Below are 10,623 nucleotides of genomic sequence, written 5' to 3'. Positions count from 1 at the left end.
TCCATGCGCTGGCTGCTGCGCTTCCCCGCCTGCCTCTGCGGGACTCCAGCCTTACAGGATTGTGCGTTACTCTTAAATTAAGTCCTACCCTACATCACTTTTTCTTCAGCTGATCCTGAATGTAAATCAAAATGCTTTGAAACAGAGGAAATAAATTAAGTGTAATTTCATTTATAAAAATATTTTCTTATAAATCTTTAGAGCTTATAAAAGCCAGAAAATACATTTAAAAGAATGCTGAAACATTATTTCATCCTTTAAAGTGTGTTTACAGTCCATAAATTGAGAAGGAAAAAAAAAAGCCACAGATATTATCTTCCCACGATGAATCCTGTATTACAACAAGCTTAACCTGCAAGTCAAAATGCCTCTGATGTCCTTCCCCACATCAACTCACTGTGCCAGGCCACTTCTCTTGGAAAATTAAGAGCTGGAACTTAGCTGACAATGCTGCTGCTGACACACGTGGCACAATTAACCCCTCCATAGTTGTATATGGAATCCGGTTTCGCAGCAGCCGTGCCTCGGAAGCCAGAGCGGGCAGCACCGGTGCCACGTGTTCCACCGTTACCTTCCAAACTCGTGTGCTCACACCGAAGGCGAGTGGTACCCGTACCACTGTCCTGGCCACCCATATCTCAGCGATTTGGCATTTAAAATACCTATGCTCCTGTTTATTGATTATGGGATATGTCTTTGTAATAAAACTAAAGTGACCTTGCTGGTCCATCCAGTATTTAAGGGGCATTTCTTAGGGGCATCAGTTGGTCCTCCTGCACTTCCATGAAGACTGTCCTTCATCCTGCAGCTTCTTAAATTTTGGCCCCAGCAGAAACCACCAGCCAAACCCCAGGATGACGCAGATGACAGACTCCACGTAGTAACCGTCCAGGGTGGTGACGCAGGAACCGCCAGCTTTTGTGCAGAGCTGAAACACAGAGGGAGAGGTTTGTTAAAGTATCGACACCTTAAGCGTTTTGGGGGAGACACAGAAGCACCTACTCTCCGGGAGAATGCATTAGAATATTGACCCTTTTTAACTTGAGCTTTAAGCGCTTTACCTGGAGCTATTTGATTAGTCTGTTTCTTGCAGAGTTAGTAGGAGGCTTTCAAGCTCCCGTTAGTACATAAGGCGACACACACTCTATGCCATTGGGGAAGAGATTATTGGCCCAGGGACAGAGCCCAAGAAAGAAAAACTGGCCCAATGTCCTCGGCTGGAGAGCTGCTGCAGTCATCACTGCACACACGAGAGGGATTTGTTTCTAGCCATCCAAGTGCTTTCCAGCAATCACACTCCTGCACTGAGCCTGCAAATGAGTGCTAGAACAAGGCCCGGTGGCCCACAGTGCATGGCACAGGCAAAAATCCACACCTAGGGTATCCTTTAACTGTGCTACAGCACTCAGGCAGCTCCAGAGCACGAGCAGCGCCCAAGCCTCCCTGCTGGTGCTCAGCTCCCAGTCCACACCTGCACGCTCCCAAGACAAACACAAGCCTTGGAGCTGAGGCTCTGCCAGCGTTTTCAAACGCGTCAAGATCAGATGAAGAGCGAGGAGGGCTGTGTGTGCATAATACTGCAAACTGCAAGGACGTGAGGAGAGCGCGGAGCAGTGAGCACTGAAGCCAAACAGAGGCCAGGGCAGCCGCGCTTGGGAGCCCGGCAGGTGACAAGGTGACACAAACGCGCAGAAGCAGCACGTTAGGGGAGGCAGTTTCCCTTCTGCAAGCAGGGAACTGCAACACCACTTCAAACAAGCTGCATTTGACTCCGAGCACTTTGTGTATCTAGAGGATCTGTTTTTTGAGGGCTCTTACAACAGTCCTGTAAATACACAGAGGCACCGGAGAGCCAAGGCTCAGCCACAGCAAGGAACAAACATTCGCAGCCCTCCAGCCAGGCACGTTACAGTTTCTCGCAGAGGCCCATGTGAAACGTTGCTCTCCAGGCGGCTGCGCGTCCTCCGGGCCGTGCGCGGCACGTCCCGCTCTCCTCCACGGGGCTCCCAGAACCGGGAGCGCAGCCAGTCACACCGCTCCATTTCACACCGACCAGGAAGGCCAGAGACAGAAAGCAAAGAACTGCCACAATGAAGAGTGCAAGGCAGCGGGAGAGGAGGCCTTCAGGAGGAGACGGGAGGAGTGAAAGCAAACGGAAAACCTCAAATCACTGAAGCAAAACCACCACAAAGTCTGGGCACTCTGGGGACAGACCTGCCAGAAACAGAGCACCTAAGCAAACCCAAAGGGAGCTTGGAAGTTTAACTATGGCCTCGTGCACCACAGGGAACGTGGCAGGAGTGTGGTGCTTGTGCTACCTACCACCACCTTTCCACTTCAGCTCTGGGGAAGGAAAAAAACAGGGGTGGGAAGGGGCAAGTGCACACCACACAACTACACATCTTTGGTAAGTGGTAGCTATTAAAAGTAGGCAGAGAAAAAAATTTTATTAGACAGAATAATTAGCTCCGTTAGTGGGATTTTTTAAGCCCTGGCTTATGCCCTACGAGGATTTTCAGAGGTGAAGGGCACTAGGAGGAGGTGCTGCACCGGCGAGCGCTCGCGCTCCGGCCTCACCTCGGCCGCTGCGGCGGCGGCGCAGCTCTGCCCCGGCGCCCCCACGCACTCCTTCACCGTGAGCGGGTCCACCAGCCAGAGCGCCACCGTGGAGGGCCAGTTCCCCCCCAGGTTGGACACCGTGTTGAGAAGCGTCATGTAGGTCCCTCCGATGAGGGGGTCGCTGACTTTGGCGTTGAAGGCCATTATTGCCACGTACATGCTGTACAGGGTGATCTGTGGAGGAGGGACAAAGGCTCAAGAGGAAGGTTCCCCACTTACCAATGACAAACTCCTCACAAAAACTGCCCCACAAGGTTACTGAAGTTAGCAAAGTTAAACCGAAATATTTTTCAGTTAAAATTGCAAAATAATTATGTCTATAGTCCATCTCACTACATAATACCAAGAAGCCTTGCTGCTTGTTTCAGCTCATACCAAAATGAATCCAGCCTCAGGTATGAAGAAACAATTTAATTTACCAGATTAAATGACAACAAGGCCATGTGAAGAAGTCTACGTATAGGTAACACTTCACACACTTTTATAAATAAAACCCATACAACCTTTCAAGACATTTCATAATATTTTTATTCTGGTCCAAAGCCTGCTTTGGACAGAGCTGTTTCTTTCTAGGCCTTCAAGTCAGCTCTACTGGCAAGGGAGTCATTTTTTAGGACCAGGATCGCATAACTTTATGGGCCTGCACAATCCATAGCACAAGCTCTGGTCATGATTATCATCGTACTGCTAAACTCAAGTCAAAATACCAGGATTTCTCTGACTCCATTTCAATCATGCTTTTTGTCTTATGGTTTTGGGGAACAGCCCAAGAAACAAAAGCAAGTTTGTTCAACTAAGAATAACTTCATTGATGTCATTCCTGTGCAGTACACTGAAGTGGGAGGTGTTACACTGACAAGAGCATCAAAACTAAATGAGGAGAGCCAGAGTACAGCAGATGAGGCTTAAAACACTCCTACTGCAACTAACAAAAGCATTTAACAGCACCTGCTGCCCCCCAGCTGGTTGACATGAAATACCCTCTTGCCCCCCCTGCCCCGTATAAGGCAGTATACATTACCTGATGTAAAGCATAACTCAACAATACTACAACATAGTAGTATATAGGAAATCCTCCTTCGTGTCTTACTTTAGGAGTCCACCAAACCAAAAAAGCAAATTCCAGTCCAAGGAGCAACCTGCAGGAATTAGATAGATATGTAATTCAAGCCATGTGCTTTTTTTATACAGCAGCTATTGAACTGAGCTCTGTTAGAGAAATATAGGTTATTGTAAAAGAACAAAGTAAAGTAAAAGCTAAGTTTAATAGATGGTGCTATGTTTTGGTAAATCAATGTTTTAGTTTTCTGAATTAGTTGGCTTTAAATTCTTCTAGAAATTCATAGGCAAATTCCAATACAGTCAAGCTCCTATATCAAACAACTAGCATAACTGGAACCTCCCTGCCTGCAGAGCCCTGATTCAGCTTCTTCTATTCCCAAGTATCTGAATAAAGCAACATCCTCTAAGACTTGGCAAATGACTCATCAACATGAGCTGCCACTCTTACATTGGGAAACGCACCGAAGTCTACAGGTATAGACCCAATTCTAGCCGGAACAGTCAGGAATAAAGAACCAGCAACATTTGATGAGAGCAGAAGAGCACAGCTTTAATGCTGTCATATACCTATCTGCAAACACTGAACATTCTGCTCTTTTACATGCATTTCCATAAGAATCATCCTCCAGGCATAAGACAATAAAACTTATCATGGGAATTCCAACATACTCTTCTACCTGAAAGAGGAGTCTACAAAAGAAATCTTATATTAATCCAAACAAAATAAATATTTTTACAGAAATAAAAGTATTTTGTTTTTACCTAAAAGGCATAGCTTTGTAAAATGTGTTCAGTGGCTTGGGGCCTGCTGTGTATTTGCTGATAATCAGAGGTAATATTATCTGTAAAGGAACCATTGGAACTGCTAGCAGAGCTAAGTGCTCTTTAGGTACCCCCTCTTCCACCAATTTGAGTCCTGTTACAGCATCTGCTGCTGAAAATCCGACCTGCAATAGAAGTTAAACAAAACAAACTGAGGAAAGCAGTGACAGCTTGACTAGCAATTCATCTTACTTGATATGAAAAACATGAAGAAATAATGATTGAAACAGATTACCAGATCAGTCCTGAAGTATGTTCTGCACTTACACAGCTGGTATAAGTTACACAGTTTTTACTACTAGTGCCAGAACTATACCAAAAACATCAAACATAGCAGTGCTATTCATATCCATGCCTTAAACACCCCTTGGTATCCATGGCTGCCAACTGGAAACCATGGAAACCTAGTTTGCAGAGTTGCAGATTCTGCAAGGAGGATTTAGGTGAAGAGAAACACTTAGTGTGCTTTTAACCGCAGGCTACGCAAACAGCCTCCATGTAGAGATGCACGTTTCACGTGCATTACGTTAATATTAGACTGCTATCAGCTTCTTCAATATGTTTAACACAAAACACCTCAAGCGAGTATTTTCTAGGGTACAACCGTACCCAGCACAATGATGCAAGCTATTTATGCTTCCAAATTCCATGTGGAAGTTTGTAAGTTTGATGACAACCACTGACAAAGGTAAAGGAGTCACACCACAAGGGCTCCCTTCCAGACTCCCCTGCCATCACCGCTAACAAGAATTCATAAGTGTCCTTACTTACTTTTGCTGTAAGAATCAAGAGACAGAAGGTGAGAACTGCTGGCATCTTGATTATCGAGAAGAGCAGCCTGTAAGTATCAGTGATACCTTTTGTCTCCTCTTTTGTTGGCGTTAATTCTTTGTTTTCCTTTTTCAAAAGGGCAACCAGTGTAGTGGTCACTAGAAACACAGCTCCCCAAAAGAACAGGAAATCTGAAGGAAAAAAAAAAAAAAATATATATATATATATATTAACAACAGCAAACAACCTTTTATTGACAGGTTACCGAATACCTGAAAAGCACTTATTGCACAATTATATAAGCTCACAGCCTGGCAATGAGAACTAAAGTAATAAAAAGTTACTCATTGGCCTTCCTGAAAGCAGAGAGAAGCAGAACACACACAGAGCCACGGACAACAACTGAGACAGCTCTTCCCAGTCACACGCGTTTGCTCAAGATCTTACACAGAAGAAAAACATCAGTTTTTGTACAACACGTTGGGGTACTAGTCACTAATACAACAATAATGTAGAAGGAGAAAACGAACAGAAATGAAGGTTTTGAGAAATCACAACCATTAAACGCTGATAAAGACAAAGAGTTTGGTAGTTAGAAGACAGCGCAAGAAGAACTTTGGCTGGAGAATGTGAATGTCTTCTTTCTCCAATTTATTAAGCAGTCACATAAATACTATTTTGTGAGCATAGAATTGAAGCACAGAACAGTTATCTACTATTCAAAGGCAACAATGATTTATATTCATGAGTGTAAAGAAATTCCGATGATGTTTCCTACAGTTGTCAAGTGAAGAGTCACTGAAGTGTGTCTGCGTGAAGTGGATTTTTGTTAACTGAAGTGCTGTATTTTAAGTAGACATTGTATTTTCTAAATATTGGGTTTCAAGTCAGCGGTAACAGCACATACACTAATATTTCATGGCAAATATTTTCTTAGTTAGCTGCCAAATTAAAGATAATTTTAACTTTTACCTCTAAGAAAGGGCCAAGAAAACACTTCGTGACAGGGAAAGAATAAGACAGAAGTTGCCTTTTAGCTTCTTGGTTGGGAGCAACTTCAAAAGCCTCAAGACAATTGAAAGTAAGCAACAAAAGCTGGTGGCAGGACAAAGATGATTGTTTAGTCAATTATTAGCTTTTTTCACGGAAGCATGACAAGCACAACATGGAGAACACGGGAAGACTGCTTTAGAAATAATTTAGCATTCTCACTGTAATAGAGGGAAAAGACTATTTTCTGCTGCTTCCAAATCACTTTTCCCTTCACCAGTGTACAATGAAAGCAAGACCACCACATAGCCAATGCTACCAGATTGTTCTCTTTTAGGAAGGAATCAAATGACTTGAGCTTGCTTTTCCTAAGTAAGGCATCCTTTTCAGAGTCACACTGATCACAACTACACAGCACCATCAGGAGCTGCGCTGTAAAAGCAGCCCTGAGCTCTGTCACTGCAGTGATAACACAACTGTGCTACAATTGCACCAGAAACAGCTTCGAGCATCGTCACATGAATATTTCTCATCAGCTCTGCCCCATGAGCACTACAATAATGGCTGGATTTGCTAAGACTGTATATAAGAAGAGTTCAATTAAAGTCTTTTTAGAGTAGCGGTGCACAAGCCAGCGTGCAAAACAAGCCTTTGGAGCAGGCGAGGAGAACGGCTGGGCTGGGAAGGGTTATTGAAGAGCGGGTTATTTCAGCACCCAGCTTTAGCAGTGCTGCGGCCGCCTGTCTCCGTCTCCTCCGCACAGAGGCCTGGGCTGTGGGATCACCTCCTGCCCGCACTCACGCTCCACCTCCACGTCAGAACCGGCCTTCGCGGAGCTACGGGACAAACCAGGCAGCCACTAACTAAACAAAAATTAAACTCATCTGCACAGCATACGTACACAAACTATGAGCCCAATGAATTGCACTTCTCTTTTCTTCTCGCTAGAACTTCAGCTTGAGATAACGTAACACGATACTTTGTTTGGAGTCTGGGTATTACATTTGTTCATGGTTTTCCCCCAAGGCTAACAAGAAAACTGATGTTGTGGCTTCTCAACAGCTTTAAGCTGACAGGATCATGAGGTTTGGCTCATGAGAGAGAGGAGGCTCTTTCTCTAGTGCTGGCACGCAGCCCGCGATGGAAGGGTCCAGAGAGCAATGCTGGCAAAAGAACACTCACCTTTCCCCACTGGGAGCTCCCCGCTGCTTCACCTGCCTGAACCAGCTCACCCTGAGCCCTGAGGACAAGCAGGGCTGGGACAAGACACTGTCACTTCAGGGAGATGGTTACAGCACTGCTCTACAGCCGAGCCAGGACAAACATGGCAGGGTGAAGCGTGACACACAGACAAGGGGACAGGACAGGCGCACTAAAAAACTACCACTAAAAATATGTATCATGCAAGCGCAGTGCCAGAGCTGCTTGCTTTTCTTACCCCACCCAGGACAGGTTAAACAGGTTGCATTGGTGGGCTTAAGAGTTTTTTTTTAAAAAAAAAGTCTTGTAGTGGTAACAAATACATTCACACTAAGCCAAAAAAAATTACCAGTAATAATAGAGGTGACCTGAACAGCAGAGCTAAGCGAAGACAGACGAAGCTCTCCTGAACACACCGGAGCATGCAAATTGCGGCAGTGAAGGAGGTCAGGCTGCCACTGCAGCAAGAGGGGGAGGCAGCCCTGGCACAGGCAACGCTAGGCTTTCTAGATCTGGGGCAGGCTAGGCTTTACATCCCAAATCAACTTAATTTCGGCATGGCCTCTCTCTCTGGCAGCACGGAGAGAGTAACTGAAACAGCACAGAGAAAGTAATTGAAATATGGGTGGGGGAAAATAAAACAGAAACATGAAAATTCACTTCCTTATGAACTACAGCCACCTTGAAATTTCAGCCAGCAATGGTGCTAGTTTTCCAGTCCTCCCGAAAGTTTCTCTTGCTCCGCTCAACCTTACACACTGAAGTGCCTTCTAGGCAGTATATCTACCATCAACAGCCACAAACAACCTTTACAGAAAGCAAAAGAAGCCTGAACAAAAGGTAGAGTCTGATCACCCCGCTCCATTTAGACCACAAACAAAGAGTCTCCTTCTCCTTCCCCAGCCCCTTAGTTTAAGGAAATGAACCCTTCTTTTGGGAAGCAGCAGCATGATTAAGTTAACTCTGAACTCCTGACGCTTTTCTTTTCTGGGGAATAATGCTCTCTTGGAAGCTTCAATCTCGCTGACCTCCCCTCTTGCCCAGGAGAAGCGGCTCGCAACAGAGCCCCTTAACAGAGGACAAAGCATTTTTTAAGAGCAATGGCCCATTCCATGGTGACCAGGCCAGGAGAGAAGTGCCAGCAGGACGAAGGCCGGGGCAAAGCGCCCGCTCCCCTGGGAGCCCAGGGATCGGGGGGCGCCCGGCGGTACCTGCGAGGGTGACGATGCCGCGGGGCTGCGGCTGCAGGCGCAGGTACTTGTTGCAGAAGACAGGGGACTCGAGGGCCAGGAAGAGCACGTTGCCCAGGAAGTAGCCGGCCGTCTGCCCCACCGAGTTGCACGTGGAGGCGTAGCCCACGTTCTCGCGGGACAGCATGGTCAGCGCCCAGCCGTCCACGGCGATGTCCTGCGTGGCCGCCAGGAACTCGAAGAGGAAGAAGGCCACGGTGAGGGCCGCCACGTCGGGGCCGCAGCCCTGCCCGTCGCCCAGGAGCGTGTCCACGCGCGTCGAGAGGCCGAGCATGAACAGCCCCAGCACGTACTGCGTGGGCACCAGCCACGACTTGCGGCGGCCGAAGCGGCGCGCGTAGACGGCGTCCACCAAGGGCGCCCAGAGCAGCTTGAGGCTGAAGGGCCAGAAGACGAGGCTGAAGGCGGCCTGCTCCGTGTAGCTGGCGTTCTTGCTCTGCAGGATGAGCGGCACGCTGCCCGCCAGCCCCAGCGGGATGCCCTGCAGCACGTAGAGCGCCAGCAGCAGCAGGATGCTGCCCAGCTCGGCGCGGTAGCCGCGCGGCCCGCCCGCCGCCGCCGCCGGCGGCAGCAGGGCCTCGACCTCCGCCCCGCCGCAGGGCAGCGGCGCCTCGCTCCGCACGTCCACGCAGTTACCGTGGTGCTGGTGGCTGCTGCCGGCCCGCCGCTGCCGCCCGCCCTGCTGGGTCACCACGGCGGGGAACATGGCGAGACGACGACGGGCACCGGTCACCGACCGCCGCGCGACGCCGCCTCAGCGCGGCCGCCCGCCCCTTCCGGCGGCCCGCCCGCCTGCGCGTGGCTCATTCCCATTGGCCCGCCGCCGCGTGACGTCACCGCGCGGGGCGGGGCGGCCGTTGCGCGGCCGTTGCGCGGAGGGGAGGCGGCGGCGGCGGCCCCGCTGCGCGGCCCGGCGGCCCCGGCAACGTGAGTGCGCGGAGGGCCCGGGCGGCCCTCGAGCCCCCGAGCCGCCCGCGGGGCTCCCCGCGGGCCCCCCGCAGCGCCCTCCCCTCAGCGGGGACCGCCCCCCTCGGCAAAGGCAGCCCCGGGCGCCGCTCGAGCGTCTCCAGCACTTCCTGTAGCGTCCTGGGGGCGCTGGGCCCCCGAACACTCGCAAACTCATCCAACGCATTTTAGTTCAATATATTTTAATTTTATTAATATTTTTCTTATTTTTTCTTATTATTTATTTTCCTTATTTTATTTCGTTTTTATTTTATTTTTATTTAAAAATCTTTTTTTTTGCCATTCTATGAACTAATCGCGAAGGCGCAGCTACCTCTAGAGGCCAAACGGGAAAAAAAGTACCTGGTGCACCCATAAAACGGGGCCACCACTTTCCGCCCGTGCGAGTCTGCACTTGGGAGGGCTAGATACTGTAATTTAGCCATTATTTATAGAGTTACATAGCAATTTGACTCTTGAGAACATGTGCCTTCTTGTGTTTCTCACTCTTCCTGTGGTTGCTGTCAGTGCTTTAAGTATTTGTCCATTCCTCAGTTTTGCATACATTTTTGAAAGATGTTTCTCAGCTGTTCTACAGTGATAGGATTTAGAAAAACAAAAACGTGTACAGCAATATTGTCCTTATGGTAGAACTGAAATCTGACAACGCTACTAGATACTAGCTTGTAATTTCATGTGTAATCGCAAGTCTCGTGGTTGTACCTTTCATTATTTCCGTCTCTTAAAATTATATGAATAATAATTTTCAATTTTCCAGTAAAGGTTGCAAAAATATTTTGACTGAATGCAGCAATAAGAGCTTGGTTGATGTAGTTGCCTTCCTGAGTGTCTTTTAAGAAGTTGCACGTGCAGAAGCAGAAGGTGCTCTCTGCATTAGAAAGACACGTGCTGATTTGTAAAGTGCCAGTTTCTGCCTGTCTTCTGCCTTAAAATGGACTCAGAT

The 10,623-nt window shown here is 48.0% G+C and overlaps 1 protein-coding gene across 1 annotated transcript; it reads right to left on the bottom strand.

The window, feature by feature from the left end:
- Window positions 1-659: 659 nt before the first annotated feature.
- Window positions 660-9,420, bottom strand: SLC33A1 (solute carrier family 33 member 1). The gene is made up of 6 exons (XM_010215157.2): window positions 8,676-9,420; window positions 5,275-5,465; window positions 4,444-4,628; window positions 3,641-3,758; window positions 2,578-2,793; window positions 660-928 (listed from the first exon to the last, which is right to left on the bottom strand). Exons 1-6 carry the CDS (start codon window positions 9,418-9,420, stop codon window positions 761-763), a joined length of 1,623 nt encoding a protein of 540 aa, XP_010213459.2. The 3' UTR covers window positions 660-760.
- Window positions 9,421-10,623: the final 1,203 nt, after the last annotated feature.

The sequence above is a fragment of the Tinamus guttatus genome, unplaced genomic scaffold (assembly GCF_059628265.1).
Source record: "Tinamus guttatus ecotype Peru unplaced genomic scaffold, ASM5962826v1 Tinamus_guttatus_pri_ptg000376l, whole genome shotgun sequence".
Classification (NCBI taxonomy): Eukaryota; Metazoa; Chordata; class Aves; order Tinamiformes; family Tinamidae; genus Tinamus; species Tinamus guttatus.
The sequence above is the reverse complement of the archived record's forward strand: the minus strand, read 5'-3'. Positions and strand labels throughout refer to the sequence as shown.

What these genes read in the sequence shown, in the direction of transcription:
- SLC33A1 (XM_010215157.2), bottom strand. Translation starts at nt 9,420, where the DNA reads ATGTTCCCCGCCGTGGTGACCCAGCAGGGCGGGCGGCAGCGGCGGGCC. An exon ending in TACAAAGCTATGCCTTTTAG is followed by an intron (nt 3,759 to 4,443) that starts GTAAAAACAAAA and finishes TAATTCCTGCAG; the next exon opens with GTTGCTCCTTGGACTGGAAT. An exon ending in TGAGTTATGCTTTACATCAG is followed by an intron (nt 2,794 to 3,640) that starts GTAATGTATACT and finishes CCTCCTCCACAG; the next exon opens with ATCACCCTGTACAGCATGTA.